The 24,165-nt window shown below is 42.7% G+C and overlaps 1 protein-coding gene across 6 annotated transcripts; it reads right to left on the bottom strand.

Moving 5' to 3' along the window:
- Positions 1-912: 912 nt before the first annotated feature.
- LOC120023883 (kinesin light chain 1-like) lies at positions 913-24,165 on the bottom strand. 6 transcript variants are annotated; one of them, XM_038967983.1, is made up of 15 exons: positions 24,027-24,165; positions 16,156-16,216; positions 15,106-15,385; positions 13,967-14,206; positions 12,912-12,987; positions 12,310-12,538; positions 11,347-11,434; positions 10,638-10,739; positions 9,995-10,168; positions 8,112-8,211; positions 7,620-7,666; positions 7,401-7,468; positions 6,484-6,592; positions 3,952-4,116; positions 913-2,057 (listed from the first exon to the last, which is right to left on the bottom strand). In XM_038967983.1, exons 1-15 carry the CDS (start codon positions 24,115-24,117, stop codon positions 1,944-1,946), a joined length of 1,944 nt encoding a protein of 647 aa, XP_038823911.1. In that variant the 5' UTR covers positions 24,118-24,165; the 3' UTR covers positions 913-1,943. The 6 variants fall into 6 exon arrangements, 5 of the variants coding, with proteins under 5 accessions (XP_038823911.1, XP_038823910.1, XP_038823912.1 ...); XM_038967982.1 differs by having other exon boundaries at positions 7,401-7,480; XR_005472792.1 differs by lacking the exon at positions 913-2,057 and adding an exon at positions 5,365-5,424 and having other exon boundaries at positions 4,003-4,116; positions 7,401-7,480.

Consider the following 24,165-nt stretch of genomic DNA (forward strand, 5'->3'; position numbering starts at 1 on the left):
AATAAAACCCTTAGTGTTGTCTCAAACATTAACTAGTCTTGTGATTGGGCACACCTCTTTGACCTGTGTGCCCTGAGTTAGTCCAAAAAACTTGACTGCTGACATGCAAAACATTTTGGGACTGTATTAACAGTGGACTAATTAAAAAGTTTAAAAAATAAAATTAAAAAATAGTTTTTCAGTGGATTTTTCCTTTAAGGCCAGATTTCAATCTTAAGCATTACAGCCTGCTTGACGTTTAAGGGATGATTCCAATTGAGCTCACATCTGCAGCGTTTACCTTCAATGAGATATCTGTGAACGTGATTGATTTGATCTTTCCATGACAGACTGACCAGGTAAATCCAGGTGAAAGCTATGATCCCTTATTGATGTCACTTGTTAAATCCACTTCAATCAGTGTAGATGAAGGGGAGGAGACCAGTTAAAGAAGGATTTTAAGCCTTGAGACAATAGAGACATGGATTGTGTATGTGTCCCATTCAGAGGGTGAATTGGCAAGACAAAATATTTAAGTTTGTTTAAACGGGGTATGGTAGTAGGTGCCAGGTGCACCGGTTTGTGTCAAGAACTGCAACGCTGCTGGGTTTTTCATGCTCAACAGTTTCCCGTATGTATCAAGAATGGTCCACCACCCAAAGGACATCCAGCTAACTTGACACAACTGTGTGAAGCATTGGAGTCAACGTGGGCCAGCATCCCTGTGGAACGCTTTCGACACCTTGTAGAGTCCATGCCCAGACAAACTGAGGCTGTTCTGAGTGCAAAAGGGGGGGTGCAACTCAATATTAGGAAGGTGTTCCTAATGTTTGGTATACTCTGTGTATATTTAAATGCAACTACGGTGTGAAATTCTCTACTTTTTTCATCCAGCAGGTGTTTAAAAACCACACATGAAAATGTGCACAAACGGGCCCTTAAACGTTTCTATCATTTCAACAGTTTTTACAGAGAAATGTTCACATATTAACAAGACATTAAATTAAATGTAAATGAAGGGGTTGAGAATGTCAATAGCTTGAGCCAAGTCATGTCTACTACATTTATAAAGGACGTCACGCTGCTGCTTAGCGAGTACCGCTTCCCCTTGATCGACTCATATCGAGACTTCCAACTCAGGACCTCTGCCCTGCAAACACACGTGACCTCCCTCCTGAAGTGTTCAAACCCGTCACACTATTGAAAAGGCATTTTCCAATGGCGCAAGGAGTGAAACTTCAGGTTAAGGAGTGAGTTTTACAGTTCTCCCATTTGCTACACATAGACAGATAATCAAAGGGTGCATCTCAATAGTTTGAAGCCATCCCTACTATAGCTTCTGCCAATGGGTACTTTATGATAGGGAAGGACTAGAAAAGCAAACAAGCTTGAGCTACCATTACATTACCAATACCCAGGTGATGCAAATATGGCTGGCATAGAATCAGGCGATGGTACTGTATCAGAGTCTCACAATGCTTTAGGGTTGGGACGGTAATGGCCAAGCGTTCCATCTACAGCTTTGTTCAGTACAGTCATGTTGAAAGGGAATCAAAAGAGTACCAACAAATGGTAGCTAAGGGCTAGGATTCAGTCATTGTCTTTCAACAGGTGGCGCCACTCCTACTTCTTCGACTGTTAGTCCCTCTACCGATCAGTGCAAACAAAAGTTACGCTATCTGATGTAAGACAATGGGGTTCCGTTTGAAACAACCACAGCCTAGGTGCATAATCACTGTATTTCAGAAAGTATTGAATTTAGTAATATGGCCCTGCTTTTTTCCCCACTAGGTTGTATATTGTTTATACCTATCCAATGCTTTCAGATCTACAAGTGCCTGGGGGTTAGGGGTTAGGCATTGTTAAATTGAAGCCTGGGCCTTGGTGCACCATACATGCCCACTGCCCCGCCCTCTGTTGTGGCAAGGGTGTGAACTGTGAAGCTTAGTCAGACTTGGGACTGGTTAGCCAGGGTTTTTGTCCCCCTTCAGTCGGCGGACGAGCTTCTCGCTGCTCCGTCGGATGGAGGCGCGCAGCTTACTGAAGGAGCTGCTTCTCTTCAGGGAGCCACGGTCATCCTACGGGGAGAGATAGCAAGGGAGGGTTACACACACATGCTCACCCACATGTATGCATGCAACTGCTCATACACATGTATGTATGCACATGCTCACACACCACACACACATGCTCGTACAGACACAAACACACACACACCAGTGGGGGCTGCTGAGGGGAGGACGGCTCATAATAATGGCTGAAACGGAGCGAATGGAATGGCATCAAACCATGTGTTTGATGTACTTGATACCATTCCACTCCAGCCGTTACCACGAGCCTGTCCTCCCCAATTAAGGTGCCACCAACCTCCTGTGGCACATACACACACAGGCCCAATTGTCTGTATACATGTACATATACACTCATGCACACTCTGGGTAGGGCTATACAGTCACACTGTAGGCAATCAACTGCAGCACATACTTTTATAGACTAAGCGTTTACACAGGCTGCCCAATTCTGACATTTTTTCCACAAATTGGTTTTTTGACCAATCACATCAGATTTTTTCACATCAGATCTTTTTCACAACTGATCAAAAAACCAATTAGTGAAAAACAGATCAGAATTTCGCTGCCTTTGTAAACACAGCCTAAGCAGGACGATCTGGATTTAAACCAAATAGCAAAATTAGAGCAGTTGAAGGGAAAGCAGCTCATAGTAGAGCTGGAATGAAATGAATGGGTTTGATACCGTTATATTAATTCTGTTCCAGCCATTTCAATGAGCCAGTCCCCCGATTTTAAAGTGACACAGCAAGCCACCGCTGTCTTCACTGACATTTTCGACCTCTACCTGACTGAGTCTGTAATACCTACACTACCGTTCAAAAGTTTGGGGTCACTTAGAAATGTCCTTGTTTTTGAAAGAAAAGCACTTTTTTTTTTAAATAACATCAAATTGATCAGAAATACAGTGTAGACATTGTTAATGTTGTAAATGACTATTGTAGCTGGAAACGGCTGATTTTTAATGGAATATCTACATAGGCGTACAGAGGCCCATTATCAGCAACCATCACTCCTGTGTTCCAATGGCACGTTGTGTTAGCTAATCCAAGTTTATCCTTTTAAAAGGCTAATTGATCATTAGAAAACCCTTTGCAATTATGTTAGCACAGCTGAAAACTGTTTTGCTGATTAAAGAAGCAATAAAACTGGCCTTCTTTAGACTAGTTGAGTATCTGGAGCATCAGCATTTGTGGGTTCGATTACAGGTTCAAAATGGCCAGAAACAAATAACTTTATTCTGAAACTGGTCAGTCTATTCTTGTTCTGAGAAATGAAGGCTATTCTATGCGAGAAATTGCCAAGGAACTGAAGATCTCGTACAACGCTGTGTACTACTCCCTTCACAGAACAGCGCAAACTGGCTCTAATAGAAAGAGGAGTAGGAGGCCCCGGTGTACAACTGAGCAAGAGGACAAGTACATTAGAGTGTCTAGTTTGATAAACAGACGCCTCACAAGTCCTCAACTAGCAGCTTCATTAAATAGTATCCGAAAAACACCAGTCTCAACGTCAACAGTAAAGAGGCGACTCCGGGATGCTGGACTTCTAGGCAGAGTTGCATAGAAAAAGCCATATCTCAGACTGGCCAATAAAAATAAAAATTTAAGATGGGCAAAAGAACACAGGCACTGAACAGAGGAACAGCTCATAGTAATAAATTGGCTGGAATAGATTGAATGGAATGGTATCAAACACGTGTTTGATGTGTTTGATACCAATCCATTTATTCCATTCTAGCCATTACTATAAGCTGCCTTTCCTCACCACGAAAAAACTTGACTCGAGTTGAACTTTTGACGGACAAAAACGGACAATGATGAATGCATATATACGATTTCATCCTTGCTCATGAGTCTCTGTAGCCGTAGCCTGAGCGATAGAGAATTGTGCTCTTCCTCACCCCATTCCATTCCAGACTGAGGCTGACCTCCTCTCCCCCGTGTAGGCCACTGTCGTACTTCACTGTGATCACCTCAGAGGTCAGGCTCTCACTACTGCTGCATTGGTTCTCCATGGCCGTGCTGTTCCTGGAGGCCTCAGCAGCTAGAACACACCGCTTCTGGCTCTATACACACACAGACGCACACACAGATGAACCCATGATTGCATGAGCGGGCCTAAACGCAAAAGCATGCATACACACGAATGCATAAACACACACACATCACATGAACACATACAACATGGAAACACACAGCAATACTACTAAGTGTGGGAGGATAAACACATCCTGGCCATTCCCTGGCCAGGTATTTCCTAAACCTTCACATTTCATTGGTATTAAGTCACTTGCGGGTGAACTCCTTTCCCTACTTGTAAGTGGTTACGGTTGTATGTATATGATCATTCCTCACAATCAAATGCCGACCGGATTATCTCCCAAGAGAACTCTCCTCCGTTATTGTCACAGCCGTGCATATCGCCCCATAAGTGGATACCAAAATGGCCATCAAGGAACTTCACTGGACTTTATGCAAACTGGAAACCATATATCCTGATGCTGCATTTATTGTAGCTGGGGATTTTAACAAAGCTAATTTGAGAACAAGGCTACCTAAATTCGATCAGCATATCTATTGCAGTACATGAGCGAGTAACACGCTCGACCATTGCTACTCTAACTTCTGCGATGCATACAAGGCCCTCCCCCACCCTCCTTTTGGTAAATCTAACCATGATTCCATCTTGTTGCTCCCCTCCTATAGGCAGAAACTAAAACAGGAAGCACCCGTGCTTAGGTCTATTGAACGCTGGTCTGACCAATCGGATTCCACGCTTCAAGATTGCTTTGGTCACGTGGACTGGGATATGTTCCGGGTAGCCTCAGATAAATAACAACATTGACTTATATGCTAACTTGGTGAGCGAGTTTATAAGGAAGGGTATAGGAGATGTTGTACCCACTGTGACTATTAAAACCTTCCTTAACCAGAAACCGTGGATTGATGGCAGCATTCACGCAAAACTGAAATCACGTACCACCGCATTTAATCATGGCAAGGCAACACGGAATATGGTCGAATACAAACAGTGTAGTTATTCCCTCCAGATTACAAAAAGAAAACCAGCCCTGTCGCGGACATCGATGTCTTGCTTCCAGACAAATTAAACAACTTCTTTGCGTGCTTTGAGGACAATACAGTGCCACCGACGCGAACCGCTACCAAAGACAGGAACAATGGAGGCCAAGATAACTGAACTAAATGACCATCGCCCCGTCACACTCACTTCTGTCATCATGAAGTGCTTTGAGAGACTAGTCAAGGATCATATCAACTCACCTGTCACCTTAGACCCACTTAAATGTGCTTACCGCCCCAATAGGTCCACAGACGATGCAATCGCCATCAAACTACACACTGCCCTATCCCATCTGGAAAAGAGGAATACCTATGTAAGATTGCTGTCCATTGACTACAGCTCAGCATTCAACACCATAGTACCCTCCAAACTCATCATTAAGCTTGAGTCCCTGGGTCTTGACCCCGCCCTGTGCAACTGGATCCTGGACTTCCTGACGGGCCGCCCCCAGGTGGTGAAGGTAGGAAACAACATCTCCACTCCGTTGATCCTCAACACTGGGGCCCCACAAGGGTGCGTTCTCAGCCCCCTCCTGTACTCCCTGTTCACCCACGACTGGCCATGGCCATGCAGACGACACAACAGTGGTAGGCTTGATTACCAACAACGATGAGACAGGAAGGCAAAATGATCATCAAGGACAATAACCAAGCGAACCACTGCCTGTTCATCCCACTTCCATCCAAAAGGCGATGTCAGTACAGGTGCATCAAAGCTGGGACAGAGAGATTGAAAAACAGCTTCTCTCTCAAGGCCATCAGATTGTTAAACAGCCACCACTAGCACAGAGAGGCTGCTGCCTACCTACAGACTTGATATCATTGTCCAGTTTAATAAATGGAACACTAGTCACTTTAATAATGCCACTTTAAGAATGTTTACATATCTCACATTACTTATCTCATATGTATATACTGTATACTACACTATCTATTGCATCTTAGCCGCTCTGTCACTGCTCATCCATATATTTGATATTTATATATTCTTATCCCATTCCTTTACTAGATTGTGTGTATTAGGTATTGTTGTGAAATTGTTAGATATTACCTGTTAGATACTGCTGCACTGTCGGATCTAGAAGCATAAGCATTTCGCTACACTCGCAATAACATCTGCTAACCATGTGTATGTGACCAAAACAATTTGATTTGATCTATATAGGAATTTCATTATGAACAATACATTCATGTGGACCCTACTATAACTGAACACTTGCCTTTTTTTCCCTTCCTAAAAAATAAATAAAAACTGTAAAAAATAAATAAAACAAATAATAATAAAAGTTAAATAAAACAATTATATTAAGTTAAATAAAAAATATATATTTTTAAATGCAGACCGGACCCACTTGTTTAGGGGTGTGAATGGCTGCCGCCTCCACTGTCTCTGCTGCCTTCAGTTTGCCCTGTCGCCTGTAGAGAGCTCCCAAGTTCCTCAGGGTGCTGGTAATGGTGGCACTGCACGGGGTCAAAGGTCAGGGTTTGTGTAAGCCAGGTAATATTCATTAGTGTACACCGTAGCAAAACCTTTTGCAACAGAAAACTAAAACAAGTCTTTCTTGTTGGACAATTTCAGATATTCCTTCCCCGTTTCGGCCTGTTTTCTTTCATTTCATGCCTAATACGGCCCAGCCTTAGGCACAAATCTAGGATCAGCTTTCCCGCCCCAAATCCTTACCTTAACCACAAGGAGGGAGAATGAGAAACTGACCTTACATCAGTGACTCAAGGGACAAATTCAGCATACTCAGTCAGAAAACTACTGGGTAGATGGTGAATCTTTAACAAAAAAAATTACTAGGCAAGTCAGTTAAGAACAAATTCTTATTTACAATGACGGTCTACCAAAAGGCAAAAGGCCTCCTGTGGGGACGGGGGCTGGGATTAAAAATAAATTAAATAAAAAAATAGGACTAAACACACATCACGACAAGAGAGACAACACTACATAAAGAGACAATATAGCATGGCAGCAACACATGACAACACAACATGACAACATGGTAGCAACACAACATGGCAGCAGCACAACATGGTAGCAGCACAAAACAGGGTTTCTTGGGCACAGACAACAACACAAAGGAAAGAAGGTAGAGACAAAAATACGATCTAGGATCGGCTTCTTGGTAAAGTTGTCTCTAGATGCTGATCTTGAGTCAGTTTAGTATTTTCCCCACTAATGGTTAAGGTTGGTATTAGGGGAGGGGAAGCTGATCCTAGAGCTGTACCTAGTGGAAACGTCACCCGGAGCATGGAGATGACTGACCTGTCCGCTTTGCGAGTTCTGTCCCAGCTGCCTTGATCTCCTATAGACAGACCTTCTCTCTGTCTGCCCTGAGGAGCACACTTTTAAACATGGTCAACAAGAGAATGGTGAACAATGGCTCAGTTGGTTGGAGCATTGGTTGCTGTGCAGGTTATAGTCCAGTGTGGGAAGATTGTTTACTATGGTTGTAGTAGGTGAAATGGGCCTGAGTTTGCTCACCTGTTCCTCCCTCTCCTCTGCCTGCATCCAGATGGACTTGACCTCCCCTGTATCGACAGATACAGATACATACACATACACATACACATACACATACACATACACATACACATACACATAGACAGACAGACAGACAGACAGACAGACAGACAGACAGACAGACAGACAGACAGACAGACAGACAGACAGACAGACAGACAGACAGACAGACAGACAGACAGACAGACAGACAGACAGACAGACAGACAGACAGACAGACAGACAGACAGACAGACAGACAGACGTTAACTGGTGTAATGGAACCAATAGAATAGCCCCAAAAGAGCAAACCCACCCATCCAGCATGCAGGCTAAGCGAAACACAGCACACCTCAAGGATTTGAAAGAGTTAAAGTACTATTTCAACCCAGGTATGGCTGGGAACTAGAGGCATTTTCCATTCTGTTTTCACAATAAAAACTTGAATGGAAGTTGTAAATGATGGGTCCTTACCATTTGTATAGCCACTGGCCTTCTCGTGGGCATGGGTTAGGATCTCTTTGTACAGCACTTCTGCTTGTTTAAACTTCCCCTGCTTTAGGTAACAGGAGGCCTAAGAGAGGAAGGGAGATACTTTTGTATATATAGTGTATGTGGACACCTCTTCAAATTAGTGAATTCGGCTATTTCAGCCACACCTGTTGCTGACAGGTGTATAAAATCAAGCACACAACCATGTAATCTCCATAGACAAACATTGGCAGTGGAATGGCCCTACTGACGAGCTCAGTGACTTTCAACGTGGCATCGTCATAGGATGCCACCTTTCCAACAAGTCAGTTCGCCAAATTTCTTCTCTGCTAGAGCTGCCCTGGTCAACTGTAAGTGCTGTTATTGTGAAGTGGAAACATGAGGAGCAACAACAGCTCAGCCGTGAAGTGGTAGGCCACACAAACTCACAGAATGGGACCGCCAAGTTCTGAAGAGCGCAGCGCATAGAAATCGTCTGTCCTCAGTTGCAACACTCACTACTGAGTTCCAAATTTGCCTTTGGAAGCAATGTCACCACAATAACTGTTTCTTTAGGAGCTTCATGAAGTGTGTTTCCGTGGCTGAGCAGCTGCATAGAAGCCTAAGATCACCATGCGCAATGCCAAGCGTCAGCTGGAGTGGTGTAAAGCTCGTCGCCATTGGACTCTGGAGCAGTGGAAAAGCGTTTTCTGGTTTGGGCTAGTGATCTAGTGAAGGGAAATCTTAATGGTACAGCATACAATGAAATTCTAGACGATTCTGTGCTTCCAACTTTGTGGCAACAGTTTGGGGAAGGCCCTTTTCTGTTTCAGCATGACAATGCCCCCATGCACAAAGCTAGGTCCATGCAGAAATGGTTTGTCGAGATCAGTGAGGAAGAACTTCACTGGCCTGCACAGAGCCCTGACCTCAACCCCATCGAACACTTTTGGGATGAATTGGAATGCCGACTGCGAGCCAGGCCTAATCACCCACCATCAGTGCCCGACCTCACTAATGGTATTGTGGCTGAATGGAAGAAAGTCCCCGTAGTAATGTTCCAACATCTAGTGGAAAGCCTTCCCAGAAGGGTGCAGGCTGTTATAGCAGCAAAAGAGGGACCAACTCCATCTAAATGCCCATGATTTTGGAATGAGATGTTCGACGAGCAGGTGTCCACATACTTTTGGTCATGTAGTGTATCATTAAGACATCATGAGTGGAAATAACGACATTCCAAACATATGACAAGGAAACAAATTCTATACAAAATACTTCATTTTTTACGTCAATCAAATCAATCAAATGTATTTTATACAGCCCTTTTTACATCGGCAATTGTCACAAAGTGCTTTACAGATACCTATTTGTTATGTTCCTGTGCATTTATCAACAGACTATTGACTTGACAGTGATGTACCTGTCAATGAGAGGCTCTATAAAATACAGGTCAGTTGAATTACTAGAACCTTCATTTAGGCACAATCCATAAACACCCATTAGCCCCTATCCTCTAGGCACATCTATAGATCTGAAAGGGATGGATACTGTAGATGAAAGCAATACGGCTGATCTCTGATTGGCAACGTGGACATCCACCATATGGCTTATTATACTAATCCAATCCTTTCACATCTGCACAATGTCCAAGGAAGTAGAGGCTAGGGGTTGTTTCTGGAAACGACCATGGTCTTTCAAAACGTAGTACTAGCCCAGGCACCAGGCAGATTCAGTGAGCTGCTCTGTTTGGGACTAGATGCTAGTGTCCCGGTATTTTCCTTTCATCTTTCCAGCACACTTCTATCAACTGTGGCGGATGCTTAACCAAGCCAGACCATTAAAACTCAGCTCAGCTCAGTAGTGTGGAAAGGGTACCAGTCTCTCACCAGCTTGTTCTTGGCTTTAGCCATGTTGGGGTCGTCGGGGCTAAGCCTGGTCTGGTAGATGTCCAGGGCCCGTTGGTAGTGCTGCTCCACCTCTCCATACTTCCCCTGGTTCTGGCACAGCAAGGCCAGGTTGTTCAGCTGCTTGGCCACGTCAGGATGCTCCTTACCCAGTATCTAAATCAACAGGGGTTAGGAGTTTAGGGTAGGATGAGGTATTTAGATAAACGCAGACACACAGTTTACATAGACATTTTAGTCATTTAGGAGACACTATCCAGAGACTTACAGTTAGTGCATTCATCTTAAGATAGCTAGGTGGGACAACCAAATATTTCAGCCATAGAAAGTACATAAAGTACATTACATTTCCTGAATAAACTTGAGAGCAGGTCAGTGCTAGCAGAAAAAAATGATACATTGAGTGTACAAAACATTAGGAACTGCTCTTTTCATGACAGACTGACCTGGTGAATCCAGGTGAACGCTATGATCCCTTATTGATGTCACCTGTTAAATCCATGTTCTATTATTATTTTTACACACACACACACACACACACACACACACACACACACACACACACACACACACACACACACACACACACACACACACACACACACACACACCCCTCGTGACCCACCTTCTCCCTAATCTCCAGCGCTCGTTTACACAGTGGCTCGGCGTCTTTGTACCTCCCACTCTTCCCATAAAGCACAGCCAGGTTGTTGAGTGTAGCGGCCACCTGAGAGGAGGGTAGGGGACATTAGCCACAGGGTCAGTGACACTCACACAGCCGCTAGGTCAATGACAGCTACACTGACTAGTAGCTGTCAGCCTTAGGATTGGAAGGGGAAGCAGGTATGGGAGCAACACAACAGTGGGGGCAGGGACAAACAAACACAAACACAAAGTGATGGCCAAACACACACATAGACACAAAGTGATGGCCAAACACACACATAGACACAAAGTGATGGCCAAACACACACATAGACACAAAGTGATGGCCAAACACACACATAGACACAAAGTGATGGCCAAACACACACATAGACACAAAGTGATGGCCAAACACACACATAGACACAAAGTGATGGCCAAACACACACATAGACACAAAGTGATGGCCAAACACACACATAGACACAAAGTGATGGCCAAACACACACATAGACACAAAGTGATGGCCAAACACACACATAGACACAAAGTGATGGCCAAACACACACATAGACACAAAGTGATGGCCAAACACACACATAGACACAAAGTGATGGTCATACACACACATAGACACAAAGTGATGGCCAAACACACACATAGACACAAAGTGATGGTCATACACACACCGCCGGGTGGTCCCTGCCAAGGGTCCTCTCCCGTACCGCCAGCGAGTCGTTGAGAAGGTTTGCTGCCTCTTTGCACTTATTCTGGTCCCTGGAAGGAGAGGGGTGGAGGGCCTGGTTACTAGGGTATCGCCACGGCAACCTCAGGGTAAAACCAGGGTTAGGGTTGCCAGAGCTTGGCTGTTTTCAACAACAACAATGGTCCCCATCATGTGAGAAGAGTAACTGACTATTTATCATGTTAAAACCGAATGCTTTCACTGTCAAACATAAGGCTGGGATTGGGCTGCAGAGTTGGTGGATCGTGCTTTGAATGAAATGGTGTGGCTGGCAGGTAGGATATCCACACTAAATCATACAGACAGAAGAAAAAACAAACATTTGGGCCTGGCAGCTATTCCAAAAAGGCGGAGCCTATGTCCTTATAAACTTCCTGCATCATAATGTGCTTCAACACTGAAATTTGACACCTGATATTTTTACTCTATTGGCAGCCACTGCTTCTTTGAAGTTTAGAACCTGCTAGCCCATTGCCATCTGTGGGAAAGCTAGGTGCCCCCTACATGAGGAATGCACAAAACTGGATCAATTACTTAGCTCATGTCAGCTGTTGTCTATTCTAAAGTAACATAATCCTAAATCGATGGTGCCATAACGTTGACCAATTAGTTTTGGAAAAAATAAGAAAATATTGATATTCATATTTAGTCATATATGACTGGAAGACCATAAGAGCACTCATTGAAAGGATACATAACTTCAATGTAGTAAAGACAATAGGCCTATGCTGTCATCACTATAATATGTTTTATGTTCTCTGATCAGATTCTTTCCATTACAAACACTATCCCGTCTTACTCTTATCAAACTGGTGGAACAATATCTGATCGGAGAACATAACTGAATATAACGCAGGATCGTTCCTGTGATCCGTCATCATCTTCTCCGGCATCCCGCGGGGCTCACCTGTAGACCAGGGCCAGAATGTTAAGCATGGTGGCCACGTCTGGGTGCTCGTGCCCGGAGGTCTTCTCCAGGTCCTCCAGGGCCTGTTTGCAGAGAGGCACGGCCACCTCGTAGCGGCCCTGCGAGGCGTACTGGATCACCAGGTTGTGGAGCGTACGCAGACGGCCTGGAATCTCGTAGCCACCCTGGTTGGCGGCAGCCATCGCCACATTGCTACTGTGCTGCTGAACTGAAGGGAATATGGAGTCTACCTTATTTAATGACATAGAAACTGTGACATTATCGCTACCGCTAGTTTACTAGCTAGTAATACTAGCTTGCTAGCTGCTAGCTTCTAATACATGCGACAAATCATTTGTGCCACTGACAAAATAATACCACCAACACCATTACAACAATTAGTAATTGTACTATTGTCGTTAGGGGAATAAAAGTTTCTTTTGTTTCTTTTTTGTGACTATCATTGCCGTTACTGTTAGTGTTTCACTGTTCCAGAGAATGTTTGAAAGCTACATAGTAGGCCATTCTGATACTGCAGACGATTCTAGATTAGATTACGGTAATAATCCCGGTCTCTAATCCCCTGCCCACCCAGTGCTTACTGCCATGGCCCTGGTTCTCCTCTTCGTCATTGCGGAAGAGGTCATCCAGTGTCTCCTTGCTGGAATCCATCTCTTCCTGGTGAGTAAAGCTAGGGTTGTATTATCACTAACGTTAAGGCACACACAGCTAACAAGAATTGTTCCGAGTGGGTTAAGTTCCCACTCCTGTCTGACTGAAAAGAAAGCCCAACAAAACTTTGAGAACATATCAGGTGATTCATGTTCTGGATACATTGACAATGTGGAAGAAAAACGTCCCTGTTCATGTCATCACCCTGCAATTTTTGGACTGTCCTGGAATGGTTTTGCGAGAAAATAAGTTGTTAGAGATGCTAGAATGCTATCTGTAACATTGATGAATTGTTCTGGGAACCAAAAGTTGTTGGCTTGGCATGCATTCACACATTCTGTGGCACTGTTGAACCCATGCTTGTCTCTAAAAGTCTCCTCTTTAGTACCTTGACAGAAACTCTGGCTTCTTCTGTACCTTCTGTTATAGCATGGATCCCACTGCTGCCACCAAAAACCATTAATCATATTGTCTGACCTGCATTTGAGTATAAAGTTCTCAAACATGATCTAGGAAATGTTGCTGTCTGCAGGGACTTAAATCCCAATGGCTCCCGAGTGGCGCAGCGGTCTAAGGCACTGCATCTCAGTGCAAGAGGTGTCACTGCAATCCCTGGTTCAAATCCAGGCTGTATCACATTCGGCTGTGATTGGGAGTCCCAGAGGTGTGTTATCTGGGTTTGGCCTGAGTAGGCTGTCATTGTAAATAAGAATTTGTTCTTAACTGACTTGCCTAGTTAAATTAAGGTTCATATTTTTTTTTAAATAAATGCTGAGAGAGAAAGTTTATACTAGTCTAGCAATATACATATTTCTTTTTTTACAATTCCTGATGGCTAAATGAGGTGGATTATTGCCTGTAAGTTTGTTTTTGATCTGATAAAATGTATTTATGTTTTACTTGAAATCAGTTGAAAATCTCTAAATAAACTATGATGAAAAAAAAGAATCCTAATGTGGTGCTGTGGCGGTGACTATTGACTCACGGGGGACGAAAGGTCATCGCCGTCGTCGTCATATCGCCGGAGGCAGCTCATGAACTCCAGGTGCTTCCTCTCCTCCTCCAGCTGCGCCACACTCTGCTCGCTCTCCTGCAGCCTCCACTGTGCCCCCGCCAGCTCGTCCCGCAGCCACTGGTTTTCCTGGCACAGCTGCCTCACCTGAGCACGCAGCTTCTGCTTCTCCGCCTCCACCATGCTAAGGTGGGCCGACAGGGCCAGCAAGACCTGGGGAAGGGGAGGTAGGAAAATAATTATTGGAAAAGACAATATGGCCGCCAGTCCACCCATCACACTTGCATGGGAATGTCCGTTCTCGTAATTCTATTTCTATGGGTGAAAACCCAGATAGGCCTTTAACCTGAAACTGCATAGGTTTTTCTCAGGGTGCCATGTCTTGCCTTATGGTTTGTTCAAGACAACTGGGAAATCAGAAAAATAAGAGGTCAAATCATGACGTCAGGGATCTTTAGGTCGGAAAGTCGGAGCTCTAGAAAGAGGCCCGAGTTCCTGAGTTGAAATTCCGAGTTGGAAGTCCGCTCAAAACAGCAAGCAAGTGTCATCTGACCTCCCATGACATGACCTCAACCCTAACTTGATACATACTGACAAGACTATGCTAATTGCTCTAAGCTAAAGAAAGCTTACCCCAGCTGCCACAAGCAGTACCCTTAACCTCTGACCTCGGTCAGGTCCATCAGGCAAAACAGAAGTGAAACAGGAAACACAGTGGCTAGCTACAAATTGAAAAACGCTTCTCCTCCTCACCAATGTTAAGATAGACAAAGAATGAGAAACAGATATTCTTGATCCAAAATCTGAGCGCAGTCCCACATGTGATTTTGACTAAGAGACTGAAACATTAACTTAAGAGTTTTGGCATATAATGTACCATAGACATCTGACTTGTACATCACCCACATAGGCTGCTACAGCCACAACGTGTTTGTGCATTTTTTATTCCTGCCACATGTATAACCATAATAATCAAATAAAGAGTTTTACTTTTCTACACAAGAGATTGCCTATGAATGTCAAGAAAGTTTTTGTCCTGCAGACATTTATTACATCAGCAGCATCTGTTCTTCATCTGCAAATTGCAAAGATTACAATTCAATGTATCTGACCTGCGCTTCGCCCAGCCCAAGCTCTAGGGTGTCCAGTGAGCGGCGGATGGCCCTGGCCTTCTCCTGGGCAGGGCTGGGCTCCTCATGGTTCTGGCTCCCCTCCACCTCCAGGCAGTGCAGGCTCCCCAGTAGGCCCTCCAGGAGAGAGTGGTGCTCTAGTCTCAGGGCCTCCATCCCCTGGATCACCTGCCTGGTCTGGCCCAGCATCTCCTCCTGGGTTGTCCTACGATCGCCCAAGACCCTCTGCGGTGCCACCAAGGCAGGTGCGTTTTCATACATCCTGGGGAGGGATGGAGGGTGGGGAAGAGAGGACATGGAGAAAAAAAGAGGGATTAGGTCCTAATTCAATTAAATTAGAAATAGATTGTGTAGTAGAAGAACCCTATTTTGTCTGGGCTTCGAGGGCTGCAGCACTGCTGGTTTTAATCCTTTCCCTCTTATCTGGGACTGATTCTGACCTGGGACACCAGGTGAGTGGAATCTGTGGGAAATCCATGTCATTTATCAATTAATTAACTACAGATGCAGTATTTTATACACACTGCACAGCATGTTGCACTCACCTGGGTAGAAATCTGTGAGAGAAAGGCAGACACATAATCATTTAATTTCCTGGTGATGATGAGGATGTGTGGCATTTGTTTTTTCAATGTAATGCAGTCTTTTTCCCAATGCGATTTGGACCAAGGAGAGTGCAGCATGCTGTGCTGTGACGCGCCCCCCCAAAAAGACTGCATCTCAGAGAGAAAAGAAAGTAGTAGTGCTCTGGACCTTGAGGTTTGGATTTCAATACCCCTGATGTAAAACAGTTGGCTGTTAGTGCTGTACATGATCAATCCAGGAAGCAATGTTATCACACACCAAGTAAGGTGATCAGAGTTAATTTTGGCAGTGGTTATTCTACTGTCTTCTTTATTTTCCCCTTGTGTTGTCAATCAATAAAATGATATTGTCTTTGCTGCGAGAACACACAAATTAATCCTAAACGTGTTAACAAGAGCAGGGTATTTAGTTTAACTTGAAAACAGCAGTATATTTTGTTAAACCTACCTTAAATTGAGAATTGGGAGACAGAGAGACGCTGATCCTAATCCTGTGTTGATGTGAGGCACTGTAAGCACAATGAAGTAGTGTGATGAAAGATTTGTCCACAGCTTAGCCACACCCTATGAGTAAGACAAACGAATATGGCACTAACACGCACCCAATTAAATACAGTATTTGGATTGGCAATGAAACATTGTGCATATACTAATACAACACACAGACACACACATTCAGGCACAAACAGACAAACACACACAAGCACTCTCTGTCTCTCTCTCAAACTTAGAGCCATGGACTCTCACTCACAAACTCCCACAGAATCCCAAACTCATCATCTCAAGCTCACCCCGGTCTCGTTCGCAGCTAAAATTAGATATTCCCATAGTACCCTGACCCCCTGCAGAGGGGTCGCTGGCTAAACCCAAGGAATGCTTTTGTGAATGGGCACCGTGGACGGGCCTCAACAATGGCCTGACCCACCCATTATACAACCCCTCCCAGTATGATTTGGGGGCAGAGGTTTGAGTCCATCATAATAGGGGGGGCGGTGGGGGGGGGGGGGGGGGGGGGGGGGGGGGTGCTGCTACAGACATTTCATGAGAGGAGGGATGTGCAGTCTGCAAATGAAATGTTGTCCTATTTGATTACCGTGGATGGAAAATATTGTTATTCATTGTCCTATAAGACCAGTGGAATATAGTGAAAGACATGCCTGACACATTATTGATTAATATACACCCTGTATGACTTATGGGACCAATGGAATTAAATATGAGATATTGAGATATAACACATATTGAAGCCAATCCATACACATCATAAAAAAATTATGCATGTGAATATGTGATATAAATACACATAGAGCTATCATAATTTATAGATTTTGTGACATCCCACAGCCACAATATCCTGGTGCTGCTCTGTGCCAGAATGTTAGCGGAAGTCCATTGTAAGAGTCATGGTGGCTAATAGATAACATTGTCTTCTCTGTTTCTAGGCTGTAGCCTATTAGTCACCAAAACAAAGAGTTCCATGCCAACTGTTACTAGGACAGCTGGACACCGCCTCTTGAATGAGTGGGAGTGCTCCTGGGCTTGAGGCACAGTGGAGGGCACAAACTACCTACCGTGTGACGTTCAAGGCAACTGCCTTCGAGAGAAAAGCTCCATGCATACTCAGGCTGTACAACTTATGTACAATGCATTTGACACAATGGTTGCAATATAACGGATACAGTATGTTAGTTACACAACATAACGTTTGTCAGTCTTGAACTTAGGCATGAGAATAGCATGCTATTCACCCGCTATTCGTTTTGGGTGGAGATGGAATAAATGAAGGTGTGGCAGAGCTGTGTCTACAGAATAAGGTCTAGCGAACATACCTGTTCCAAGTGGAAAAATGATCTACTTCTGAAAGAAATTACACCATTCTCCATGCACTGTCATTTACAAGTTGATAAGAGCTAGGTAATAAATGAGTAATCCGTTTGGATAAGGGAATGTGAAACCAGTCATATGTGTCACGGCCGATGCTGGAAGAAGCGGACCAAGGTGCAGCGTGGTAAGCATACATATTTCTTTTTTATTTGAATGTCGCCAACAAAACAATAAACAATACAACACGACCGTGAAGCTTAACAGGGCTATGAAGCCTCTAAGAAAGTTAACTTCCCACACTGAAAGGAGGGAAAAGGGCTACCTAAGTATGGTTCCCAATCAAAGACAACGATAGACAGCTGTCTCTGATTGATAACCATACCCGGCCAAAACATAGAAATAAAGAAACATAGAAAACAAAACATAGAATGCTTTGTTGCTTCGTGTCCGATTTCAAAAAGGCTTTACAGCGAAAGCACACCATATGATTATGTTAGGTCAGAGCCTAGTCACGAAAAAACATACAGCCATTTTCCAGCCAAAGAGAGGAGTAACAAAAAGCAGAAATAGAGATAAAATTAATCACTAACCTTTGATGATCTTCATCAGATGGCACTCATAGGACTTCATGTTACCCAATACATGTATGTTTTGTTCGATAAAGTTCATATTTATATCAAAAAATCTGAGTTTACATTGGCGCGTTATGTTCAGTAATGTTGTGCCTCGAAAACATCCGGCGAATTTGCAGAGCCACATCAATTTACAGAAATACTCATCATAAACTTTGATAAAAGATACAAGTGTTATGCACAGAACTAAAGATATACTGTACTTCTCCTTAATGCAACCTCTGTGTCAGATTTCAAAAAAGCTTTACGAAAAAAGCACACCTGCCATGTTGTGGAGTCAACAGAAGTCAGAAAAAGCATTATAAATATTCACTTACCTTTGTTGATCTTCATCAGACTGCACTCCCAGGAATCCCAGTTCCACAATAAATGTTTGTTTTGTTCGATAAAGTCCATCATTTATGTCCAAATATCTCCTTTTTGTTAGCGCGTTTAGTTCACAAATCCAAACTCACGAGGCGCGTGCAAGTCCAGGCGAATGTTCAGACAAAAAGTCCAAAACGTTATATTACAGTTCGTAGAAACATGTCAAACGATGTATAGAATCAATCTTTAGGATGTTTTTAACATAAATCTTCAATAATGTTTCAACCGGACAATTCCTTTGTCTTTAGAAATGCAATGGAATGCAGGTCGCTCTCACGGCCACGCGCATGACCAGCCCTTAGTCAAACAGCTCTTATTCTCTCCCCCTTCACAGTAGAAGCCTGAAACAAGGTTCTAACGACTGTTGACATCTAGTGGAAGCCTTAGGAAGTGCAATATGATCCCATTTACACTGTATATTAGAAAGGCAATGAGTTGAAAAACTACAAACCTCAGATTTCCCACTTCCTGGTTGGATTTCTCTCAGGTTTTCGCCTGCCATATGAGTTCTGTTATACTCACAGACACCATTCAAACAGTTTTAGAAACGTCAGAGTGTTTTCTATCCAAATCTACTAATAATATGCATATATTAGCTTCTGGGCCTGAGTAGCAGGAAGTTTACTCTGGGCACGCTTTTCATCCGAACGTGAAAATGCTGCCCCCTATCCCAAACGGCAGCAAACTGAAGCAGAAAAGCTCTGTGCATACTCAGGCTTTACGACTGATGTACAATGCATTTGACACAATGGTTGCGATATAACGGATACAGTATGTTAGTTACACAACATAATGTTTGTCAGTCTTGAACTTAGGCATGAGAATAGCATGCTATTCACCCGCTATTCGTTTTGGGTGGAGATGGAATAAATGAAGGTGTGGCAGAGCTGTGTCTACAGAATAAGGTCTAGCGAACATACCTGTTCCAAGTGGAAAAATGATCTACTTCTGATAGAAATTACACCATTCTCCATGCACTGTCATTTACAAGTTGATAAGAGCTAGGTAATAAATGAGTAATCCTTTTGGATAAGGGAATGTGAAACCAGTCATATGGCAGCAAACTGAAGCAGTAAAGTTTATGAAATCCTGTGCCATTATGCAGAATTTAAATTGTATGGCTTTTTAACTTGCAGGGATGGGCATTCTCGAATGTCTTCATTATAGGCTACCCTGACTTTCTCTGTCTCCTATTTATATCATGTTAAATATCAGTATTGACAATCAGTAGGCCTAATAACCAAACAAATTAAACTGCCAATTTACTGTTAGTTCCCTTCAGTTGGTATAGCCTACATTATTATTCCATATGGTTTCATTTACCTTCATTTGCTTCCTCTGTAAACGCCGTCATGGCCATGTGCTTGTTGCTGAGGATCATTAGTAACAGTTGATAATATATAAAAAAGAAATGTAGGCTAATTAAATCATAATGAAATGGAGCGCAGACCAAGCCGTAACAGTTTGAAACCGACCCATTGCGCAATACTAGGCCGCGTCACCAGACAGTTTCATGGATAGTGCAGGCAATAGACCAGGGAAGAGGCTACTATTGTACACTATTCCCCTTATTATAATTATATGTACAATAATCTTCCAACCTTAACATGGGTTGAATCACTGAATGTGTCAATTTCTTTCATGAGTAAAGGCTCTCGAAACCATTTTTTTATGATTCATAAATACCTTCCTAAACCTAAATAATCTACATAATTTTTTCTCTACCAATTGATGCTGAAACAGAGACGAATATGCATATATTTAGACGGTTTTCTTTAATTGATCCCTATTATTCTGAACCTGTACTCTCAATATATTCCAGCGTGTCGACAAAATTCTAACTAAAAGGTGCATCACATTAAAAGGGATGGCTTAAGATAAATATACTGAAAACCCCATTGAATTAAAAATCTGTTGGCCAGGAAGTGGGAGGGTTTTCAGCGGTTGAATGAAATGTCTTCAGAACGCGCGAGGTAGCCACACCCGCAGAGCCAAATAAGGTAAGTCTGAATACCAAATACTGAGAAGTACGTAGGAAAGGCATAAATTCTTAAGTCGGGATCGGGCCCTTATACATTTCATACGAGCTACAAACTACTTTAAAACTGGAGGAGAGAGTGTCGCTGTCTGAGTTCAAAGCTCTGATAGAAGAAAATGTCATTGACCATTGTAATTGTTTTTAATGTATTGTATTGTGCTCTTGTGTTATGTATACACTCCTGACATCTCGCCATGTGATCCTCACAAAACCTCAAGGGTCTTTTTCCTGGTTACATAAATAAAAAATATACATATGCCCATCAGGGGCACACTCAGTGTCTTGTCTCACATCTTTATACTGGTTTCATTATGTAAGCCTCGAATGAACAATGAAGGTCAATTGTTTATATTAATTTGCTCATTTGGGGAAACAGCACAAATATCATTTAGGTTAGTATGATCATAGTGTGGCACTTAGATCACTGCTGTGTATTGGCCTAAAGACAGTTATTCGACTCATACAAAAGGGTACACCAATTGTCTTTGAGGTGGTTGAATGAATGGAGTGACAGGGATTGAATCAGAGCTGCTACATTAGTAAACACACAAAGATTCACCAACCACGTTTCGAGGAGATAGCTTTCCCACAAATTATTCCTTATTCACTGTGCACTTTTTGGTAACCTTGTTCAATATTGAACCAAAGATTCTGATTTCTGGTTCTCAACCCACTCTTTCTCCCCAATGGTACAGAATAAATGGAACTCACAAGTAGATGCATGCATTACACAGGAAGCCACAGCAAGTTATTATGAAAAGTCATGTGAACATTTTTTTTATGTTGGGGAGGGGGTTCATTTTACTACTGTCAAACAAATTATGTCATATATATTATATGTCCAGGTTCCAACGTGAATAATATAAACTGTACACAGGTGCCTTGACACCTTACCTAACCAATAATGTTCCTAACTCAATGAACATGCAATGAAAACAGTGGTGAAAGAGATCTTTACCACTGTTGTTCACTGTAAGCATCTCCTAAAAAGGTACTTCTGCCAGGAAGCTACTAGAATGTAGAGAAGAGCTCTCCAACCCTGTTCCTGGAGAGATACCGTACAGTAGGTTTTCACTCCAACCCCAATCTAGCTCACCTGATTCTAATAATTAGCTAGTTGATAAACTGAACCAGGTTAGTTACAACTGGGGTCGGAGCGAAAACATACAGGGTAGCTCTCAGGAACAGCATTGTAAATCCCTGATGTAGGCTATGTGCTGTACACTGTATAGTCTATTTGTAATGTCAATGAAATACTTGTAATATAATGGTGGCAAATAGAAAGACATATTTTGGCCTTCCTCTCTGCATATAAAACAGGGATGAGGACCTTTTTAACTGAATTGAATAATACTTGGTTATTTGAATAGATCTATATGTATCTTTCAATTTGTAAATTATTGTCAGAATATTATTTCCTGTATCAGATATTGATACTTTTAAAATATGGTAATACTTTATCCAGGTATACTGGTTTATAACTTGTTATACAGTTGAAATTGGAGGTTTACATACACCTTAGCCAAATACATTTAAACTTAAGCTTTTCACAATTCCTGTTAGGATCACCACTTTATTTTAAGAATGTGAAATGTCAGAATAATAGTAGAGAGAATGATTTATTTAAGCTTTTATGTCTTTCATCACATTCCCAGTGGGTCAGAAGTTTACATACACTCAATTAGTATTTGGTAGCATTGCCTTTATATTGTTTAACTTGGGTAAAACTTTCGGGTAGCCTTCCACAAGCTTCCCACAATAAGTTTGGTGAATTCTGGCCCATTCCTCCTGACAGAGATGGTGTAACTGGGTCAGTGTTGTAGGCCTCCTTGCTCGCACACGCTTTTTCAGTTCTGCCCACAAATCTTCTATAGGATTGAGGTCAGGGCTTTGTGATGGCCACTCCAATACCTTGACTTTGTTGTCCTTAAGCCATTTTGCCACAACTTCGGAAGTATGCTTGTGGTCAATGTCCATTTGGAAGACCCATTTGCAACCAAGCTTTCACTTCCTAACTGATGTCTTGAGATGTTTCTTCAATATATCCACATAATTTTTCATTCTCATGATGCCATCTATTTTGTGAAGTGCACCAGTCCCTCCTGCAGCAAAGCACCACCACAACATGATGCTGCCACCCCCGTCCTTCACGGTTGGGATGTTTTTCTGCTTGCAAGCCTCCCCCTTGTTCCTCCAAACATAACGATGGTCATTATGACCAAACAGTTCTATTTTTGTTTAATCAGAACAGAGGATATTTCTCCAAAAAGTACGATCTTAGTCCCCATGTGCAGTTGTAAACCGTAGTCTGGCTTTTTATGGCGGTTTTGGAGCCGTGGCTTCTTCCTTGCTGAGTGGCCTTTCAGGTTATGTCGATATAGATCTAATTTTACTGTGGATGTGGATACTTTTGAACCTGTTTCCTCCAGCATCTTCACAAGGTCCTTTGCTGTTGATCTGGGATTGATTTGCACTTTTCGCACCAAAGTACGTTCATCTCTAGGAGACAGAACGCATCTCCTTCCTGAGCGGTATGACGTCTGGGTGGTCCCATGGTGTTTATACTTGCGTACTATTGTTTGTACAGATGAATGTGGTACCTTCAGGTGTTTGGAAATTGCTCCCAAATATGAACTAGACTTGTGGAGGTCTACAATTCTTTTTCTGAGGTCTTGGCTGATTTCTTTTGATTTTCTCATGATGTCAAGCAAAGAGTCACTGAGTTTGAAGGTAGGCCTTGAAATACATCCACAGGTACACCTCAAATTATGTCAATTAGCCTAACAAGCTTCTAAAGCCATGTCATTTTCTGGAATTTTCCAAGCTGTTTAAAGGCACAGTCAACTTAGTGTATGTAAACTTCTGACCCACTGGAAGTGTGATACATTGAATTATAAGTGAAATAATCTGTCTGTAAACAATTGTTGGAAAAATTACTTGTGTCATGCACAAAGTAGATATCCTAACCGACTTGCCAAAACTATAGTTTGTTAACAAGAAATGTGTTGAGTGGTTGAAAAACGAGTTTAATGACTCCAACCTAAGTGTTGAAAAACGAGTTTAATGACTCCAACCTAAGTGTATGTAAACATCCGACTTCAACTGTAATGTCTTATAACAAGGCTTGCGTTGTGTCTCTCTGTGAATACATTTCTCAACCAAACTGGCTGTTATTTAGCAGATCATTAAGATGATTATAAGTCATTATAAAGTGGTCATAATATGTTGCTGCTGACAAGTAGGCATTTTAATGCATTACAACTGCATCATTATGCATTATACCTGAATGCTTACTGAAAATATTTGTGTCATTTTATTTCTAGGGAATTTCATGCACATCATAAAATAATGAGCAGACGAACGTCTAGCTTCATCGAGACCACTATACACTGTATAGGCGCAAACACATTCACATAACGACGTGTTACCGGTACGCCAAAGTAGCCTACATTCACGTACCTCTAAATGTGGAGTGGATTCCTTTCGACTGAAGACACTGAGTATCGTCGGTGTTGTCTCTTTGACATCGCTTTAGTTCTGTGGAAAACATCCAATCGATAGCATATATCGTCCGACAAACTCCGGCTACGTGCTCAAA

Source organism: Salvelinus namaycush, chromosome 29 (assembly GCF_016432855.1).
Source record: "Salvelinus namaycush isolate Seneca chromosome 29, SaNama_1.0, whole genome shotgun sequence".
Classification (NCBI taxonomy): domain Eukaryota; kingdom Metazoa; phylum Chordata; class Actinopteri; order Salmoniformes; family Salmonidae; genus Salvelinus; species Salvelinus namaycush.